This window comes from Palaemon carinicauda, chromosome 24, assembly GCF_036898095.1.
Source record: "Palaemon carinicauda isolate YSFRI2023 chromosome 24, ASM3689809v2, whole genome shotgun sequence".
NCBI classification, from domain to species: Eukaryota; Metazoa; Arthropoda; class Malacostraca; order Decapoda; family Palaemonidae; genus Palaemon; species Palaemon carinicauda.
This window is the reverse complement of record NC_090748.1, coordinates 39,600,941-39,623,163: the sequence shown is the minus strand read 5'-3', so window position 1 is coordinate 39,623,163 and position 22,223 is coordinate 39,600,941. Positions and strand designations below refer to the sequence as shown.

General features: G+C 45.3%; 1 protein-coding gene across 1 annotated transcript; it reads right to left on the bottom strand.

Moving 5' to 3' along the window:
• Window positions 1-507: 507 nt before the first annotated feature.
• Window positions 508-1,396, bottom strand: LOC137618338 (zinc finger BED domain-containing protein 5-like). Its single transcript, XM_068348506.1, has 3 exons — window positions 1,343-1,396; window positions 936-1,141; window positions 508-790 (listed from the first exon to the last, which is right to left on the bottom strand). Exons 1-3 carry the CDS (start codon window positions 1,394-1,396, stop codon window positions 508-510), a joined length of 543 nt encoding a protein of 180 aa, XP_068204607.1.
• Window positions 1,397-22,223: the final 20,827 nt, after the last annotated feature.

Below are 22,223 nucleotides of genomic sequence, written 5' to 3'. Positions count from 1 at the left end.
AAATAGAACAAGCAAATTAACTAAGAAAACAACAACTCAATGCGATGGCTGTATCTGTTTCTTCTCCACCAGCTGGTCAATGCGGGGCATGACTTGGCTCACAGCACATCGGAAATCATACCCGGGCACAGCAAGACGGTTCCGGCTCTTCGACTTGATGGCCATGAAGGCTGAGAACCTCTGGTCGCACTCCCATGTCGAGGGAACAGCGTGACGGGCTAGCGTCGGGTACGAAGAGGCCATGCTCACCCAAAAGTTTAAAGGAGAGCATTCTTTGTGCTTCGTCTTTGCTGTCTCTTCAGCCTGGATATCTATGAGTTCCCCTGTCCCAACAGGCAGATCGGCTGGATCAACGGAGAATGGATTGGCGACGTAGGCACAACATGTCACATCCGGGAAGTAATGCTTCAATTCAGTCTTGAGCAGTGAGAGGTGATGGACGATTTCTTGGGCAAATTCACCAGTGGGCTCCCTCTTAAGGGTAGTCAGGAGTTCGAACATTCCGTATCATTTGCTCTCCACGTGCTTCATCCACAGATCCAGCTTCCGGACAAACGCTCCCAGCTTCGAGATGAACTCTGTGACAGTGCAGTCGGGGCCTTGGAACGACAAGTTTAAGTGGTTGAGGGCTCCAAAAATATCTGACAGGCAGGCCAACCTTGAGATAAACTCCTCGTCCTTCAGATCTTTCTGAAAATCGTGTTCCTTCTCCTTGAAGAATACGAGGAGTACATCTCTCAGTTCAAAAAGACGCCTCGTCGTATTACCCAGGGAGAGCCAGCACACCTCTCTGTGTAGTAGAGGAGACAGATGTGGTCAGAGCCAAAATCCTCACAGAGGAGCTTGAACAGTCGAGTATTCAGGGCGGATGTTTTGACGAAATTAACGATTTTGATAACTTGGTTCAAGCATCATGATAACTTCGGAGGGAGCACCTTAGCACAGAGGACGAATCTGTGTATGAAACAGTGGACTTTCGACTGAGCATCGATGAAGCCCCATCTGTCGTGCATCCAACCAACTTTCCCCAGTCCAGTTCATTCTGCTTGAAGAAATTGTCCAAAACGTTGAAAATATCCTTTCCTGTTGTTGTACTGGACAGATCCTGGCTCAGCAGTAACTCAGTCTTCGCAGCATTACTCTGCGTGAAGCGGGCGTAGACAAGTAGTTGAGAGCAGTTGGTGACGTCCGTCAATTCATTGAGTTGAATGGCAAACCCCTACTTTGAGGATTTCACTCCCTCAACCACTTGGTCGGCAATGTCGACCGACATCTCCTCGATACGGCGTTGTACAACACTCTCCAACTTCGCCACCGCCTCCTCTCAAATCACGTGGCTAACCAAGATCTTTGCCGCTGGCATGATGAGACACTCTGCAATGGTATGCGCTTTCATGTTTTTAGCCACCAGGAGAGCGACTTCATAGGATGCTTTCACAATTCCTGCTCCCTTCTGGTAGATCTGGCCAGTCTTGTCCATGCACTGCCGCTCTGATCTCGGTCCTTCTTGTCCGCGTGATTAGTCTCAAGATGACGTTTGAGCAGGCTGGGTTTCATGGCCCCATTGGAAAGGGACTTCATACAGACCACACACTGCGGAAGAGCTTCTCCTCCCTGTTCGATTGCAATAAAACCATACTTTATGTATGCCGGGTCATATTTTCTCTTTCGCATGTCAAATCCTGTGGATAAGTAAAGAAAAAAAAAAGATTAATCAATCAAGAAATAAATAAAGTATATGTAAAATATAAGTAGTAGAGTATAGTAAAGTAAGGGAGGTGTGGAGGGAAGAAGGGAGGGAAGTGTGAAGTAAGGGAGGGTGATGAGAAGGGAAGGAAAGGCAACGTATTTGTACTGCTGAGTACCCTTCCTAACTGCCCCGTCTTGCAATGTTCTCCTCTCCCGGACTCGTCTCTCCACCAATCAGCTTTCAGTGACCACGACATCACTGGCTGACGCTCATTGCCATCATCCAGAGAATGATGCACTTGCTTATCAAGCAACTGGATTCTCGCCGTCAGCCACAAATGTTGTTATTTCTTGTCGATTAAATGAAACTAATACTACATAATAGCGCATTAAGTAAGTGTACTGTGTGAATTAGGTCCTCCACTAACCTCCGAAAAACTGCCAGATTCGCATGGTGACTTTATTCTTCACATTTAAATTCAGTTAAAAACGAGTTGACCGAGTTTTAGTTGAAGTAGCTGGCGATCGTAGGCAACTACGAGAGTTAGTAGAGGACTTAATTTAACGGTGGGTCGCTGGGACCAGTGGGTGGCGTGTGGCAACAGTTGCAAATCGTTGCCAGATTATCTTGTGTTAGGCAGTACACATCTTTGTGAAGTAAAATATCACTAAAAATCGTTCATGACCCCGAAAGTGTTCCCGTACCACCTGGAAGGCCCTCTGCTCTATTGTATCTGTTTTGGTCCCCTATCGTCCTCTGGACTAAAGCTCCTTTCTATGTCGTCACTAAATTTGAATATTTTTCCAACTATCTTTAAATCTTTTTCTTGGATATAAATCACAAAATATTGGGACACACCACCTGTGACATTTTATGAACCAGGGGATATCCAATATCCAGCAGACTGGCATTTTATTACTTTTTCGAGTTTTTCGTGCAATGTACCTCCTCCCTGACCTATGGATATTATCTGTTTAATTACCTTTATGATTGATGATGGCTACGTTTCAAAATTTGCGTAATAATCTATTTTTATTTTTATTTTCTTATGTAAATCTAAGAAGATGGAAATATGTTACGATAATTTCATGAAAAGAAATAGACATGATATACTGAAGTTTTTAAGCATTCATTTCCATGACCATCCATTATGCATTATGTAATGCCCACCTAAAATTAAGTTGGTATACAAATGCTCTATTTAAGATATGATATCCCGAGGAAATAAAGTCTATGTCATTTGTCTGAAAAAAATGAAGATTGAAGGTATCGGGGGAGGGTGCTGGTAATGAATTATATATTGTCATATAATCTTTTTTAAAGTATATGATAATCAGTTCAAATTTCCTTAGGTACCGATTAAAGCATAATATAGGAAATATATTATTTGCTTTCCAAACGTATTCAGAAATAAAATTTAAATGCTATAACTATAATAATCCATAAAGAGGTACAGTATCAAGAGGCGTGTATCAGTTTGATTAATTTTACCGGATAAAAGAACTGTATCCCCAATCCAAAGAAAGACGACTCCTGACAGAGAGATTGAATGGGACCCAGAAGAACAAGGAAATCTTCAAGAGACAAGATTATTGGAGGTTATTTTGTTATCATCCAATAAAAAGTGAAATGGGGGAATTTTGACATGACTCTCAGAACTCTCTACTGATATAGAATATATTTATGTATATGTATATGTATATGTATATATATATATATATATATATATATATATATATATATATATATATATATATATATATATATATGTGTGTGTGTATATATATATATATATATATATATATATATATATATATATATATATATATATATATATATATATATATATATATATATATGTGTGTGTGTGTAAACAGTATATACATATATATATATATATATATATATATATATATATATATATATATATATATATATATATATATATACATACATATATAAATATATATATATATATATATATATATATATATATATATATATATATATATATCTATATATATATATATATTTATATATATTTATATATATATATATATATATATATATATATATATATATATATATATATATATATATTTATAGATATATATATATATATATATATATATATATATATATATATATAGAGAGAGAGAGAGAGAGAGAGAGAGAGAGAGAGAGAGAGAGAGAGAGAGAGAGAGAGAGAGAGAGGTATGATCATGACTAAGATGTTAATTTGAGCAAAACAATTTTTATTGTTATTTTCAAATAACTGCAACCTTTTGTATGCATAATTACTCTTAATGATAATTCCTTATCGGGGTGGATTATAGAAAATTAGTGGGTTAAGCTGAAAATGAATGAGGTTGGTCAAAAGCCTTACAATCCCTTCAAAATGTTTTTAGTTATCTTCGTTTAATTATCTGTTTAATTACCTTTATGATTGATGATGGCTACGTTTCAAAATTTGCGTAATAATCTATTTTTATTTTTATTTTCTTTTGTAAATCTAAGAAGATGGAAATATGTTACGATAATTTCATGAAAAGAAATAGACATGATATACTGAAGTTTTTAAGCATTCATTTCCATGACCATCCATTATGCATTATGTAATGCCCACCTAAAATTAAGTTGGTATACAAATGCTCTATTTAAGATATGATATCCCGAGGAAATAAAGTCTATGTCATTTGTCTGAAATGACAAATGTTGGAATGGGGCACTATTATTAATTTTTTTACAATAGTACTGTAGTAATTTCGCTTGAGGATTTCACTTTCCATAGCTCTGGTTAAAATAATTTTCAACTTAAGCATCAAGAAAATCATTGATGAAAGAGAGAGAGAGAGACTTAAAAGCAGCCGTATAATGAAATGTAACACGTTTTCATAGATATCATCTACGATTGTTCGTTCAAAGAAACTTGCTTAGAAATGCGTTTACCAAATCAGGTGACGTTTTGAACCGTCTGTCTGCAACACCGCCAGTTGTGCTTGGTCGTCTGTTTTATCTGATTATTTTCCTTGGTGATAAATGAAATGACCTCCATTGACAAAAGAGTAATTAAAAATATTCAAGAAATTAGTACAGTGACTACATAGCATAAATTAATTGAATTAGAAGTATAAATGGTCTAATGACCGCTTCATAAAATTAATATTACGGTTCCAGTGGCCTGGTGGCAGCGTCTTTGCCTGGTTTTTCCCAGACTGGGGTTCAAGTCTCACTCCAACTCGTTAGTTCCTTCGTCCGTTGCAACGTCACCTTCCTTGTAAGCTAAGGATACGGTGTTTGGGGGAGCCTATAGGTCTATTTGTTGAATCATAAGAAGCCACTGCCTGCCTCTCCTTGGTCCTAGCTAGGGTGGAGAGGGAGCTTTGGCACTGATCGTATATACATATATATATATATATATATATATATATATATATATATATATATATATATATATATATATATATATATATATATATATATATATATATATATATATATATATATATATTCTCGCAGAAGACGTCCTCCCAGAGTCCCAGTGCGGCTTTCGACCTTCCCGCAGGACCATAGACATGATCTTCTGTGCGCTACAACTACAAGAGAAGAGCCTCGAACAACAACAGCCCATAATGTTCATCTTCTGGGATTTGAAAAAGGCCTTCGACAAAGTACCTCGACCTGCCATGTGGGCTGTCCTCAAAAGATATGGCTGCCCACCCGACTTTGTCAAGCTGGTGCGTGCCCTCCATGACAAAATGGTTGGGAGAGTCTGCCACCAGAACTCTCTTTCAAACCCATTCCCCATCAACGGCGGCCTGAAGCAGGGCTGTGTTCTGGCCCCAACGTGTTTCTCGCTATACACCGCAGCAATGCTCAACGAGAATCCCCCAGACACACCCTCAGTCGACCTACGTTTCCGCATGGATGGAGGCGCTTTCAACCTCGCTAGACTCCGCGCCAGAACCAAGACCACCTTGTGTGCAGTGCGAGAACTGATGTATGCTGACGACAATGCCACCCCAGGTCAGACGGCAGAGGACCTGCAGTCGTTAGCTGATGCATACAACTCTGCCTACGAACGTTTTGGGATGCAAGTCAACACAGACAAAACCAAGACCCTCGTCCAACATCCACCAGGACTGATGCTCCCCAACTTCAATACCATAATGAATGACCAACCGTTAGAACAGGTGGACCAGTTCTCCTACCTAGGGAGCATCCTAACATCAGCTCCCACAAGCAAAAAGGACGTGGAGAACAGGATCAGGGCAGCCCACTCCGCCTTTGGCCGACTCAACTGCCGCGTATTTAACAACCATGCACTGACAATGACCACCAAAATAATGGTGTTCAGGGCAGTAGTCCTCTCCACGCTCCTGTATGGATGTGAAACATGGACGCTATATAGAAATGATCTTAAAAACCTAGAACGCTTCCAACAAATGAAACTGAGGCAGATCTTGAAAATCCCCTGGGAGAGCCACACCACAAACATTGAAGTCTTAGAACGTGCCTCGCTGACCAGCGTGGAGGCCACCATCATCCACCACCGCCTCCGCTGGATAGGACACGTGCATAGGATGGATCCATCTAGGCTCACGAAGAAAATATTCTACGGGGAACTGACCCAGGGCACCAGACAACGAGGAGCCCCGAAAATGGGCTATAAAGATCAACTGAAGCGCACCCTGGCTCTAACTGACATCGATCCTTCCTCATGGGAAGAAACAGCCAGGGACAGGAAAACCTGGAGGACTACAGTACACCATGGCACCGTGGACTTCAAGGAGAGGAGGAGACAAAATGAGGAGGCTAGGAGGAGAAGAAGGAGAGAGTGATTAGAACAGCCCCGCCCACCACCTACCCTCCCTTGTGAACACTGTCCGCGACTCTTCCACCACAGACTAGGACTTAACAGCCACATCAGACATAAGCACTCACCCCACAGATAGGAGGCTGATGGCTAACGACAGAACCCAATACTCGGACACGAGTGGGCGCCGACGACGACAATATATATATATATATATATATATATATATATATATATATATATATATATATATATATATATGTTTAAATATATATATATATATATATATATATATATATATATATATATATATATATATATATATATTATATATATATATATATATATATATATATATATATATATATATATATATATATATATATATATATATATATATATAAATATATATATATATATATATATATATATATATATATATATATATATATATATATATATATATATATATATATATATATATATATATATATATATATATATATATATATATATATATATATATATATATATATACATATATATATATATATATATATATATATATATATATATATATATATATACATATATATATATATATATATATATGTATATATATTAATATATATATATATATATATATATATATATATATATATATATATTTTTGGGCTCAAGCCATGTCGTCCTGATGGAAGTTCCTATAGGGTAGCTTCCTAGGGTATATTACAACTACGGCCATATTCCCAGAGAATTTACCTTAAGGTACCAGAATTCTAACTCCTGGAGCGAGTATCCCTCGTGAAAGGGATATCGCGACATATCAGAGGACGTATTCTAGACACGTCACATGGCAATCTACGACCTGAACAGAGATTCGTCTCGTAGGAGGGAGATTGACGAGATACGAATTCGGGAAAGAAAAAGGGGAGCCGCTCCCAAGGCTTCCCTATCCCCCGATTCGTATGCGTGCCTGGCGCCAATCCTGGCGCCATCTCCATTCCTTTTTGCGTAGCTTAACAACTCGGTGTTTTTTCCTGTTTTTCTCGCAAATCTTGGATTTATTCAGCTTTTCATGGCTTCTTCGTCTTCGTTGACCTCGGATAAGTTGAGTATAGTGTCTGTTATGTATAAATGTAGGCTCTTGGTAAAATTTTGAGTGATTAATAGGATTAATCTTTGATACAAGAGCCGTAGCCTACCAGAGGTGTCCTGGACACTGTCACTCGCTAGGTATAAATTAGTTAGTCAGAGTGACATTCCTGGTTGTTTTGCTTAATAAATTTTAGCTATTTAGCTTTACATGGGATTTCCTTTCGTGCTTAGTATTTTTGGGCTCAAGCCATGGCGTCCTGATGGAAGGTTCCTGTTTGGTAGCTTCCTTGGGTATAAGACTACTAAGATATTCCCAGAGAATTTAACCACAGGTTATCACAGAATTCTAACTTCTGGAGCGAGTATCTCAAAGGTTTCCCTTTAAGACATCGTAATACAACAGGGGACACGCATGTCTGAACGTGCCACATAGCTATCTCCACCCCGAACAGAGTTAATGCTTCGGTGTGTAAGGACTGAGAATAGCTGGGAGCCGTTCCACAGCTAATCTCACTCGTGGCTACTACTGATACTCGAGACGTAAACAAACGGACGCCATTGCTCTAATGACGTCACGCGCGTCTTTATCCTTTGTTTAGTAGCTGCCCTACTTAGACGGATTTTCCCTTGTGTTAACTTTATCGCTTTGCATCTTCGCTATGTCGTTACCTTCAGCCTCGCCTTCTTCTGGAAAGTTGAGTACAAGGTTCCAGTATTGTTTAATTTAGCTCTGGCCGTAAAGTAAATATTATTTTGCGAAATAATTGATGTTTTGTGGCAGAGCTGTGCCTCTACCGGACCCGCCATTTTATGGCGTCGTTGTTGTTTTGCATGTCTTATTTAGTTAGCCACAACAACGCTTCCGGCATTATATACTAATCGAATACATTAGTTTATTTAGTCTTCATAGCTAGGAACTTTTATATCGTGTTTAGACGCTTTTTATCGGTCATCGATTGACCTCATACCAGTCGGCTACTATAGCCCCCAGGCCAGGAGCCTACATACAAGTGTTCATGCATGATTTATTAGTGATCCTAGACTAAGTTATGAAGATAGTGGCATTATTATTTTACAATACTTTTGACTAGTGATGCAAATGTTTTCGCCTTCAGGGACCATATAGGGGATAGGCTAGTCAGTGATTCTTTCTAGCCTAACCTAACCTTAGGACCCCTATATGCTTCCTTCATCCCCTGCCTTGGCATTCCCTCTATTTAGCCTTGATCCCTTTTCTGAGTAAAGGGATTAATTGTCTAATAGAGTATATATATCGCCTCTCAGTCCTCCCTAAAGGAATGAACCCCCTTTAGGATTGCGTCTGAGAGTGAGGATTAGGCTAGCCTACCTCTATGGCTAGGATAGTCTATGACTTTCCTGCGATAGCGATATGTCTTCTTCCTTACCTAGTTCAGGACTTTTAGCCCTGCTCTAGGTCGGGTTAGGAAGGTTTCTCTGTTCCATGCTGAAACTGTACTCTTGCACCGTTTTAGCCGATCAGCCTGATCTTAGGTTAGGGAGTGTCCTCCCTTCCCTTAGTGGCCGCTCTGGTACAGAAACCCTTCCTGGGAAGACCTCTCTCTTCTCCCTCCCCACCTATCTCTGGTATAGCCTAGCCTATGCTTAGGTTAGTTTATACTCATCTGTCCCCTGTCCTACAAATCCTCCTTAGGGTGGATGAGTAGGGCTACCCGAGCTTCCCTGTGCAGTCCGCTCTGGTACATATACCTTCATAGTGTCCTATAAGGTTAGTTACTAGTGTAGTTCTGCATAGGAGAGTCTCCCCCCCCCTCTTGGGTGTTCCCTAGCCCTCCCTTGGGCTACCTGCTCCCGGTCCCTAGTGACCCCTGCTTATGGATGTTAGAGCCTGTCTCTATCATGGGTACACCCTCTCAGGGAGGGGGAGGGATGTCTGGAACCCTGACGGTACTTCCTGCATCCCTTCCCCCCTCCCCCTGTCTCTCTATCTATCCGGGTGCCGGTCTCTTGCCGCCTCTACTGTCGGCAATACCTGCCTCCCTCTTGGTGACTTCCCTACCCTTGCCGCCAGCCCCCCGTGTACCGAGGGACTGCCGGCTGCCGCCGGCTACTACCGGCGGCTCTCCTACTCCTATCTAATCGTCCGCTTGCCGGTCGATCACCGGAGTGCCGGCATATACTGCCGGCAACCCGATACTACCTGTACCATCCTTATCCCAGTCACCAACCTGGCATCCTCCGGCTGCCGGAGCCGCCGCTCCCTGCCGGCGTGCCGCCGTTGTGCCGGCGGCCGCCATCCTGGTATCTAACTGACTTTTGAAAATTGTCTGTTCTAATGCCAGAATCTATGCTGGAGCGAGCTCCGGCATGCCGGCGGCTTGCCGGATGCCCCGGAGGCGTCAAGAATACTTGCACCCCCTCACTGTAGCTATCATAAGACTAAGATAGCCCTACATAGCAAATAGATAAGCTGCTTTGCTTTTAAGATCAGTACCTAGTACTGCTCTATTAGTGATCATGCTGTCTCTTTGCATTCTTCTAATTCCAGCATGCTATGTGCATCTTAGCACGGCTGGTTGCCAGAAGCAGTTACCTTTAATGAGGCCTTCTGGCTCTTAACTGGGAACCGAATGAATTCGATCCCAACCTTGTCCTTGGCTTTCCATGGAGTTCCAATATAATGGGAAACCTAGGAAACTATATCCAATGATCTCGGTCATTTGGATTATCCCAGGACCAAGCTTATGGTAACCAGCCGGGCGAGATGCATGGAGCGTGTTCTCCTTTACTGTTTTCATTCTCTATGCATCACACCTTCTTTAAGTTAAAATTAATGATTAATATTAACTTAAGTTTAAGAGCCATTCCTATGACTCCCCCATACTCATTTTCTCTTTCTTCCACAGGAGGAGCAGATGAAGTGTGACTTCGCCTTCTGCGCTGTGAAACGCCCGCAGTTTTACGGGCATACGGCTTGCAGGACTCACGCCCCTTGTGCAGACAAGAAAGGGGATTTGAAGTTCTGGAATCCACTGGATTGTACGGTCTGCCAGGCCCACCTAGTTGAGGCCTTCCATAACCCTCCCTCAGCGGAGGTTAGAGACATTTCTCGTGAAAAGCTGCGCAAGTGGGTGCGTGGCTTTCAGAAAAATGCTACCGGACCGTACCTGGCCACCGAAGAACTGAGGTCCCTGTTGTTCCCTAAGGCCTCCCCTGACTCAGTGGTTCCGAAAGAAGCAATCCCCACTGTCCAAATTACGGTGGAACCTGATGTGGTCATGGCTCAGTCCATGCATGAGTGTCATTTAGATTCCGAGGATGATGAACAGATCTCTGACGTCTCGGAAGACACGGAGAAGACGCTTATGGCTCAAGGAGCCGAAGAGGACGAAGACAAGGTGGAATACACCGAGTCGGAGCTTGGAGCTCCTCCCTCATCCATCCCTCCGCCTACTCCTACACCGACGGATGTGTTCATTCCGTCTACCTCCTCGACCCCGGATCCCTCTTCGTCTACCCAAGAACTGATCCGGCTGATTAGAGCTGTCATGGACGACAGACTGAAGGAGAACCAGGAGTCCATCAGGTCAATGATTGGATCCAGAGAACCGAAGAAGATTTCGGTTAAGGATCTCCCAGCTTGCTCTCATGCCAACCCGTGGAGGTATGCAGAGCATATGGTTATTGCGACCGGCAGGATCTTTGTTAGTGACAAGATTGGCACGGTCCCGTTGGAAGATGTGGAGTTCTTCCCAAGCTTCGAGGCCTACCCGGACTGTTACGTCCGGCTTCGTTCCGAACCTGCCTCGAAGGAGGAGACCGAACCTAAAGAAGAGATAGTGTTCGATCTCGCAAAGGCCCAGGCTATGCTAGCCTCCGCATTTAAGAGCAGGGGCTTTACCTGCTCTAAGCTTCCTGCCTTGAGCAAGAAGCATCCTACATATGTCGCACCTGACACTGCGGTTCTTCCTTTCTTGGAAAAGGCCTTAGCTGCATGCCTTAAAGCGGCGGAAGAAGGAAAACCCTGCCCTGCACTGGAGGAGTGCAGACCCTTCTCCATCGTGACACCCCCTGACACTAGACAATGGAAAGATGTTCAACATACTTTCGTCGTGGGTAGGCTCGATCCTGACGTCGCCGGACGTCAGTTTAATGAAGACCTCCCTAAGCTCAATGATCACCTCCTTCGCCGGGAACAAGACACGAAGGAGAGGCTTGCGGCATCTCTTTCTCATCAAGTCCAACTTGAAGTTATGGCCTGTGACACAAGAGTACCTGATCACTACATGGTACTAGCCAAATCCCACTTACTTACAGTAATGAAGGACTTGTACCATTTCATAAAGGCTCGTAGAGCCTGTCGTGAATTCGTGTTTGTCGGTGCCACCGTGAAACACGAACCCCGGAGGCTGATTTCCTCCAACATCTGGGGAAAGCACCTGTTTCCTTCTGACCTTGTCAAGGAAATAACTGACAGAGCCGCCACGGAGAATAGGAACCTTCTCCACAAGTGGGGCATGTCCAGAAAAAGGAAACCCTCTCAGGACGAGGGACCTCAGCCTAAGAGGAAACCTCAGAAGCCAAAACCCCAGCAACGTCAACAACGACGTCAGTTTCCGGGACCCGCTACCTCCCAAGTGGTTGCCCAACCACAGCAGACCTTTCAATTGGTCCCCCAACCGGTGTTGTCACAGTCACCGGTCTTCACCCCTGCCTTTGAGCAGCCATCCACTACCTTTCATGCCAGAGGTAGAGGCTCGTCCAGGGGTGCAAGCAGAGACGCCTCTCGTCGTCCCTCCAGAGGTAGAGGAGGAAAGGGAGCTAGCGGCCGAGGCAACAAGTCCTCGGGACACCAGAAGCAATGAAGTGCTTCCGGTGGGAGGAAGACTCCGCCAATTCCAGGATCGTTGGACCTTCGATCCCTGGGCACACAGCATCATCAAGAACGGTCTAGGCTGGAGTTGGGTGCAACCACCCCCAATCTTCCAGCGGTTCTTTCAACAATCGACCCCCATTCTGGAAGAATATGTTCTAGACCTCTTGAACAAGAAGGTGATAAGGAAGGTAAAGTCCACCAGGTTCCAAGGGAGACTGTTTTGCGTTCCCAAGAAGGACTCAGACAAGCTCAGAGTCATTCTGGACTTATCCCCCCTCAACAAGTTCATAGAGAACAACAAATTCAAGATGCTGACGCTTCAACAAATAAGGACCCTTCTGCCTCAAGGTTCCTACACGGTCTCTATAGACCTGGCGGATGCCTATTGGCACATTCCAATGAACCATCATGCTTCCTCCTACCTAGGATTTCGACTCCAAAGGAAAAGCTACGCCTTCCGGGCCATGCCATTCGGCCTCAATGTGGCCCCTCGGATCTTCACAAAGCTGGCGGATGCCATAGTACAACAGCTCCGCCTAAGAAACGTCCAGGTGATGGCCTACCTCGACGACTGGCTAGTCTGGGCTCCATCGCCCGAAGAGTGTGCAAAGTCTTGCGACGAAGTTACCCAGTACCTAGAACACCTGGGATTCAAGATCAACGAGAAGAAATCTCGCCTCTCTCCAGCTCAGAAGTTTCAGTGGCTGGGAATCCACTGGAATCTTCAGTCACACCGCCTTTCCATCCCCCAGAAGAAAAGGAAGGAAATAGCAGGGTCTGTCAAGCGACTACTGAAATCCAAACGCATTTCAAGACGACAGCAGGAACGAGTTCTAGGCTCTCTACAATTCGCCTCAGTGACAAACCCAGTGCTTCGCGCACAGCTAAAGGATGCCGCGGGAGTCTGGAGACGATCGGCATCCATCGCTCGAAGAGACCTCAAGAGACGGCTTCCAAACAGACTTCGACGCCTCCTAAAGCCGTGGTCGGAAGCAAAGGCCCTGAAAAGGTCCATTCCTCTCCAACACCCTCCTCCATCACTCAACATCCACACGGATGCCTCACTGGAGGGCTGGGGAGGTCACTCCCACCTGAAACAAGCTCAAGGGACCTGGTCTCCACTATTCAAGACGTTCCACATAAACATCTTGGAGGCCATGGCGGTCCTTCTTACTCTGAAGAAGTTATCCCCGCCGCCCTCGATCCACATCCGTCTAACCCTAGACAACTCGGTGGTAGTTCGTTGTCTCAATCGCCAAGGCTCAAGATCGCCCCAGATAAATCAGGTGCTTCTCCCAATCTTCCGTCTGGCGGAGAAGAAGAAGTGGCACCTGTCTGCAGTTCACCTACAAGGATTCCGCAACGTGACAGCGGATGCTCTATCTCGGACAAACCCGATAGAGTCGGAATGGTCTCTAGACGCAAGATCATTCTCCTTCATCTCTCATCAAGTCCCAGAACTTCAGATAGATCTCTTTGCAACGAGCGACAACAATCAACTTCCTCTGTACGTAGCCCCGTACGAGGACCCCAAAGCAGAAGCGGTGGACGCCATGTCACTGGACTGGAACAGATGGTCCAAGATATACCTGTTCCCTCCCACCAACCTTCTGTTGAAAGTCCTCTCCAAACTGAGAACCTTCAAAGGGACAGCGGCCCTAGTGGCTCCCAAGTGGCCCCGGAGCAACTGGTACCCCCTGGTCCTGGAGCTGCAGCCCAAGCTGATCCCTCTCCCGGGCCCAGTTCTCTCTCAACAAGTACAGAAGTCGACTGTCTTCGCTTCATCATCGAAAATCAAGGACCTTCATCTCATGATTTTCTCTCCCTTGCCGCAAAGAAGAGGTTTGGGATCTCGAAGAAAAGTCTAGACTTCCTAGAGGAATACAAGACCGAATCCACGAGACGGCAATATGAATCATCCTGGAGGAAATGGGTCTCCTTTGTTAAAGCAAAAAATCCTAAAGAAATCACCATTGATTTCTGTATGTCCTTCTTCATTCACCTTCATGGACAAGGATTAGCAGCCAATACGATTTCAACCTGCAAATCGGCTTTGACTAGACCAATTCTATATGCTTTCCAAATTGATCTGTCCAACGACATCTTTAACAAATTACCAAAAGCATGTGCTCGCCTACGCCCAGCACCCCCTCCGAAACCGATCTCCTGGTCACTAGACAAGGTGCTCCATTTCGCCTCCAACTTGGACAATGATTCATGCCCCCTCAAGGATCTGACTCAGAAAGTTATATTTTTATTTGCTCTCGCCTCGGGAGCTCGAGTCAGCGAAATAGTGGCATTATCAAGAGAAGAGGGACACATCCTGTTTGCTGATTCAGGAGAAGTGACCCTCTCCCCTGATCCGACGTTTCTCGCCAAAAATGAATTACCCACCAAAAGATGGGGCCCTTGGAGAATATGCCCCCTGAAGGAGGATGTCTCTCTATGTCCAGTAGAGAGTCTCAAGGTCTATCTTCGCAGAACTTCGAACTTTGGTGGAGGCCAACTCTTCAAAGGAGAAACATCGGGCAGCGACCTGTCACTGAAACAATTAAGAGCGAAAATCACCTACTTCATTCGCAGAGCGGATCCGAACAGTACACCCGCTGGTCATGATCCTAGAAAAGTGGCATCTTCTCTGAACTTCTTTCAGAGCATGGACTTTGAGAGCCTTAAAAACTTTACGGGCTGGAAGTCCTCGCGAGTTTTCTTTAAACATTATGCGAAACAAGTGCACGAAATCAAACATTTTGTGGTAGCCGCAGGTAGTGTTATGAAACCTGCACCTAACTCTGCGTAGAACAGTGAGTTACTTGGGACTCTAACTCTTCGGGTGCCTATGTTGACCCTCGAGTGATTCATAGTGATGTCTAAAAACACTTAGTGCTTTTATAACTGTTCTTATCCCAGGTGAAATGTCATAGTGTCACACAAGTGCCGCATGCCTTGAGCATGATGTGTTGTTTAAAGACTTGCGTTCCTCGAGAACGAGTACCTACTAATCCTGAAATTCCTTTTCAGATTCAAGAGCAAGCCTTTATTTCTATGTACATTATTATTACTGTAAATGAACTTTACTTTTGCTGTAAATTATTTAATTTCTGCATTGTGAAATAAAATTTCTATTTTATTACTTATGCGTCTCTTTCAGCTCCTACTTACTATGAAATACATACAGTCATAGTTTTATTTATTCCTCCTTTCTTATGGTCATGAAGAATTTAAGATGTCTAATCCTAAATTATATTCACCTTGTCTCAGTAAGGTTCCTACACGAATACTTACTTCTGATAATCAGGAGATGAACTCTATACACAGTGCCCAACCACCACTGGCCTACTTCAGAATGTTCCTATACAAATATCAAACATTCTGCTTCATCTCTAAGTTCTTAAAAGTTCTTCTGTCAAGATGAATAGCCCTTCAATACCACTTTGACGTCGGCATAGCCCATGGGAACTTCCTACCAATGGGGGGCAGGATACTTCGTTCCTATGGTTCTTACCTAAGATTACTTTGCTGTTTTGTCAATGCCTAGGCACTTAACCCTGGGGGAAAATCTACCACGATACATTGATTCTCTGGTACTCTTCCATCAGGACGCCATGGCTTGAGCCCAAAAAACGGATTTTGAGCGAAGCGAAAAATCTATTTTTGGGTGAGATAGCCATGGCGTCCTGATGGACCCTCCCTACTACTTCGTTCAGTTTGTTCCCACCCTACACAATTGTATCATGGTGATGGGCAGCAACTGGCGCCAGGATAAAGACGCGCGTGACGTCATTAGAGCAATGGCGTCCGTTTGTTTACGTCTCGAGTATCAGTAGTAGCCACGAGTGAGATTAGCTGTGGAACGGCTCCCAGCTATTCTCAGTCCTTACACACCGAAGCATTAACTCTGTTCGGGGTGGAGATAGCTATGTGGCACGTTCAGACATGCGTGTCCCCTGTTGTATTACGATGTCTTAAAGGGAAACCTTTGAGATACTCGCTCCAGAAGTTAGAATTCTGTGATAACCTGTGGTTAAATTCTCTGGGAATATCTTAGTAGTCTTATACCCAAGGAAGCTACCAAACAGGAACCTTCCATCAGGACGCCATGGCTATCTCACCCAAAAATAGATTTTTCGCTTCGCTCAAAATCCGTTTATTTGGCGAAGTATTCGTCATTCTGGCCTACGCTAGGCCATGTAGCCTAGTCGTTTGGTCCTAGTACTTAATGCATAATTTTGGTTTTTCCGAGTGTAATTAAAATTTTATTGAAGCTTTAGGCTATATTTTATACATTTTAGACTGTGTGGAATATTTCCAAGATTGTATACGTGAGAGTTTCGGTGAATCAGGTAATCGATTCTCTTGGTGCCTAGGCTAATTGCTTATGGAGCCTTAGTATACTTTATTATACTCCCCGGTTGCTTTCTTTTCTTCGGAGAAGGTATGCAATCCCTTTCCCTCTGTTTAAGCCTTGGGCTTATCCCTAAGTGGTTTTTTCCAAATTTATTTTCGATAAAACTATACTAGGGTGTTACTGTACCTTCCTGTTCCAGCAGAGTCTGGTTCAAAGAGGGACAGAACAACAGAGTTTTTAGTCTGAGTCCGTGTTGTCTGGCTTGGGGCAGAGTCTCCCTCGCTGACCTACACTTACAAAGGGAGCTTAGCTCCCTTAGGTCACTATCGAAGGTTTCTGTAGTTATGATTCCTTCTTGTGTGATCGACCAGACTAAGTCCTGTTGCTGTTCTCGGGGAGGATAAAATCTTCCCTTGGGAGTAGCAACGCCTTCCTTGCTTTGGTGCTCTGGAAGCTGGCAGGTATTATACTACTGTGCTGGCCCTTTCCCTTAGATCTCCCTTAGGCTAAGACAAAGTTCTTGGCTGCGGGTGATCTGTCACTAAAGCAAGGTTGGCAGGACCCTCTTGTCCCTTCCCCCTCTATCTCCGTAATGGCCTAGCCATTACTGTACTGTACCTTGCCGGCCGGCAAGAGCTGGCCGGCAGGGGTATTACTGTACTGTATGTCATTCTACTTCTGGACCTAGTATAGGTTGGGATGTGGAATTGACTAAGCCCATTGCCGGCCGGCAGAGATGCTGGACGGCAAGGGTCTTATGTTTTCGAGTGCTGCCCGGACCTCTCTTGGTCCCTCATCCATGCCTGCCGGCAGAGCCGGACGGCATTGATCAAGGAAGCCTGAATTAAGTTTCTCCCCTTCCTTATATGCACTCTTTCGGTTGCCGGGCTTGGGGGGTTGTGTACACTCTTATCCCGGCATCCATTCTATTTTCTTCTAGTGCTGTACCTGTCCCGGCTGCCGGCCTATGAGGCCGGCTGCCGGCCTATGAGGCCGGCAGCCGGGCAAGTGTAGTCTTCTGGTTCTTTTGCTGCCGGCTGGCATCGGTCTTGTACCTTTGCCGGCCGGCTTATGTCAGTCCTTGTCTGCCGGTCACCAAGAGTGTGGCTGGCAGCTGGGGTACTACCTTGTGTAGTTGCTGGCCGGCAATCATTGCCGGCCAACACTGGCTGTTGCTGGCCGGCAGCTGCTGCCGCCAGCACAGGCATTTGAACCAGAGGGCTGCCGCCCTATAGCTGTTAAGTAGTATACTTTAAAGCTAATTGTGGTGTGTGCCGGCCGGCAAAGGCAGGCCGGCACACATCCTCCTATACTGTACTAGTATTCTTCTGTATAGCATATACAGTAAGAAGAAAACTATAGTAAATGTTTAGGTACAGCACTGTATCTTCTAACACTATTGTGTTTTCTTGCACGGCCCTTTGCTGTTGCCTTCAGACAAGAAGCAGAGTTCTTCCCTGTCTATTATCCCGGATTTTAAAATCATTGCCTAGGTGTGAGCTCCACCTGTTTCCTCTGGAAACTTTGCACTGGTTACTCTAGTAGAGATAAACCATTTTGATTTTATTATCTGGAAGGCTGCAGCAATGGGTTGTGAGGGAAACACAAGTGTGTGTCTTTAATTTCTGAATTGTTATGCTATACTATGCATATCCAGTGATACATAGTTCACTTGATACTCATGGAAATTTCTTCTCTTTACAGAAGGACACTCCGAAGTGGGGAAGTGCTTTCTGCAATGTCAGCAGCAAGAACCTCTGCGGACATGAGTTTGTAGGAGACACGCAGCATACGCTGTCTCCAAGGATGATCTCCGGTATTGGGACCCTCAGGTATGTACTGTGTGCACTAACCTGATTAATGAGACATTTAAATAGCTAGGAAGAAGCTTCGTACCTGGGTAAGGGGCTTCCAAAAGTACACTTCTGGCCCTTATCTTCCAAGTGAGAAGATGAGGGCGTATCTTTTCCCTAAGGCATCAGCTGATGCAGTGATTCCCCAGCCTCAAGAGGAGATCCCCTAAGTTCAGATCCAGGTGGATGCTGAAGTCGCGGTCGCGATGCAAGACATCAAGCTAAATGACAGGATATCTGATGTGGACGGGTGTCAGGAGGAAGACCTCCTTGCAGAAAGCCCAGGATGAAGTTCAAGTCCCTCTACATCGGCCGGTCTCCCAGTAGAGCTGGGACAGGCCCTCTCTTCTATTGTTGGAATGATCCAACAAATGCAGAAGGAGAATCAGGAGAAGGCGGCTGCAATGGAACTGCGAATGCAGTGCCTTGCAGAATCACATGGGCCCCAGAAAAGCTCAATGTGAAAGACCTTCCTTTGTGCTCGGATGCTAACCCATGGAGGTATGCTGAGCACATGTCGATGACGACTGGAAAGATCGTCATCTCGGATATGCTGGGCTCAGTTCCCCTGGAGGGTGGAATTCTGGCCCAGCAAGGCACCATATCCGGACTGTTATGTCCGGCTGAAGAAGGAACCAGCTTCAAAGGAGGAGGCAGAGCCGAAGGAGGTCATAGTGATGACCATGCTAAGGCTCAAGCTCTACTTTCATCTTCGATGAAAGAGAGGGGCTTCTCTAACTCAAAGGTAGCTGCATTGAATAGGAAGCTCCCTTCCTTTGTGTCCTCGCCTACTAGAGCCTTCCCCCTTTTAGAGAAAGGGTTTCTGGCTGTACTAAAAGCAATCGAGGCCGGCAAGTCTTGCCCCTCCCTAGAGGAGTGTAAACCCTTGTCGCTGGCCCTGCCTATGGACCACAAAGATTGGAAGGACGTCCATCTTACGTTCTAAGTGGGAAAGTTGGAGGCTGATATTGCCGGACGTCAGTTCGGCAAGGACCTCCCTAAGCTGTCTGACTTTCTTTTGCGAAGTGAGTTCGATACAAAAGAAAGACTGACTGCCTCAATGTCTCTTCAGACTACTCTCGAGACGATGGCAAGTGACCCCAAGGTCCATGAAATGTTCATGGTAGTGGCCAAGCCTCATCTGGCCACAGTGACGAAGGACCTTTATGGCTTCGTCAAGGCAAGGAGAGCTTGTAGGGAGTTCGTGTTTACCTCGGCTACAGTGAGGCACGAGCTAAAGAAACTAATCTCCTCCAACATTTGGGGAAAAGACCTTTTTCCCTACCGACTTGGTCAAAGAAGTTTTTGATAAAGCCACCTTGGAGAATAGAAACCTTCTCCAGAAGTGGGACCTGGCTATCAAAAGAAAGTCTTCCCCGGATGAGGGTCCTCAACCAAAGAGGAAGACTATGAGGACTAGGCTACCGTCTCGGCCAGCCAAGCCTCTTAGACAGCAACAGCAACTGCAATTGCCATTGCCCCAGTGCCCCAGATCGTGGCACAAACCCCGACCACCTTTCAGTGGGTACCCCAGGCCGTGTCGACACAGTCCACGGCTTTCACCCCAGCGTTCGAAGGGCAGTCTACTTCCTTTCGAGCAAAGCCTAGAGGAGCAGCCAGAGGCTCGTCTAGACGCCCCTCAAGGGGAAGGGGATTCAGGGGTGGTCGTGGTCAGGAAGGCAAGACCTCAGGACGGCAGTCCAAGTGAGGTGATACCGGTAGGAGGGAGACTTCTGAAATTTCGGGATCGGTGGACCTTCGATCCCTGGGCCCACAGCCTACTCAAGAATGGATTGGGCGGGAGCTGGTACAGCACTCCACCCCCGTACCTTCGGTTTTTCCCACACTCCACCCCCGTTATGGAGGAGTACGTTCAAGAACGGTTGGAGAAAAAGGGTGAAGCCCATCAATTTCTAAGGGAGGCTGTTTTGTGTTCCCAAGAAAGACTCGGAAAAGCTCAGAGTCATTCTGGACTTGTCGCCACTTAACAAGTTCATAGTGAATTGCAAATTCAAAATGCTAACACTGCAACACATAAGGACCTTACTGCCCAAGAGGGCATATTCCGTCTCTATAGACTTGTCAGATGCCTACTGGCACATTCCAATTAGCCATCGACTCTCCCCCTACCTAGGGTTCAGGCTACAGCGAAGACTATACGCCTTCGGAGCCATGCCATTCGGGCTAAACATAGCCCCAAGGATTTTTACGAAGCTTGCGAGCGTAGCTCTCAAACAATTTCGCCTAAAGGGAATTCAGGTAGTAGCCTACCTGGACGACTGGTTGGTGTGGGCAGCATCCGAGACAGAATGCTTGCAAGCTTCCAGTCAGTGATCCAGTTCCTAGAGTACCTAGGCTTCAAGATCAACAGAAAAAGTCTCGACTTTCTCCATCTCAAAAGTTCCAAGTGGCTAAGATCCACTGGGACCTTTTGTCACACCGTTTCTCCACCCCAGCGAAGAAAAGGAAGGAGATAGCGGGTTCTGTCAAGAGACTTCAAGATTCCGAAAGGATATCAAGACACGAGCAGGAGAGAGTACTGCGCTCTCTCCAGTTTGCTTCGGTGACAGACCCAGTGCTAAGAGCACAGCTAAAGGATGCAATCGGAGTTTGGAGAAGTTATGCATCAAACGCGTGAAGAGATCTGAGAAGACCAGCCGCTTCGGCTAAGTACTCTTCTCAGGCCTTGGTCCCAAGCCAGACATCTAAAGAAGTCAGGTTCTTCTTCAGCGACCTCCCCCGTCGGTGATGATTCACTCAGACGCCTCAAAGGAGGGATGGGGAGGTCACTCTCATCGGAAAAAAAGTCCAGGGGACTTGGTCCAGGCTATTCAAGACCTTTCTCATAAAACTTTCTAGAAGCTAGGGCAGTGCTCCTTACCTTAAAGAAAGTCTCCCCGCGTCATTCGTTCCACATAAAGTGGTAATAGACAGCGAGGTAGTTGTAAGATACTTGAATTGACAAGGATCGAGGTCACCACCTCTCAACCAGGTGATGTTGGCCGTCTTCCGATTGGCGGAAAAGAAGAAGTGGTACCTGTCGGCAGTTCACCTTCAAGGAGTCCGCAATGTGACAGCGGACGCTCTATCCAGGTTCACACCGATAGAGTCGGAATGGTCCTTAGACGCAGGATCATTCTCCTTCATTCTGAATCAGTCCCAGAACTGCAGATAGACCTCTTTGCGACGAAAGACAACAAGAAGTTGCCCCTGTACGTGCCCCGTACGAGGACCCCTTAGCGGGAAGCAGTGGACGCGATGTCCCTCGACTGGAACAGATGGTCCAAGATTTATCTGTTCCCTCCTCACAACCTTCTGTTGAGGGTCCTCAACAAACTGAGATCCTTCAAAGCGTAGCGGCAATAGTGGCCCACAAGTGGCCGAACAGCGTGTGGTTCCTCCTGGCATTGGAACTGTAGCTAAAGTTTGTACCACTACCAGATCCAGTTCTGACCCAGCGAGTCCAGAAGTCAACTGTCTGCGCTTCATTACAGAAAACCCGGACCCTGCAGTTCATGATTTTCTCTCCCTAGCGGTGAGAAAGCGTTTCGGGATTTCGAAAG

Excerpts from the sequence above, each read along its gene's own strand:
- LOC137618338 (XM_068348506.1), bottom strand. The coding sequence starts at position 1,396 with ATGAAAGCGCATACCATTGCAGAGTGTCTCATCATGCCAGCGGCAAAG. Across the intron at positions 1,142-1,342 it reads TGCCAGCGGCAAAGATCTTG|AGTAATGCTGCGAAGACTGA; the intron begins GTTAGCCACGTG and ends CGCTTCACGCAG. Across the intron at positions 791-935 it reads GATTCGTCCTCTGTGCTAAG|AGAGGTGTGCTGGCTCTCCC; the intron begins GTGCTCCCTCCG and ends TCTACTACACAG.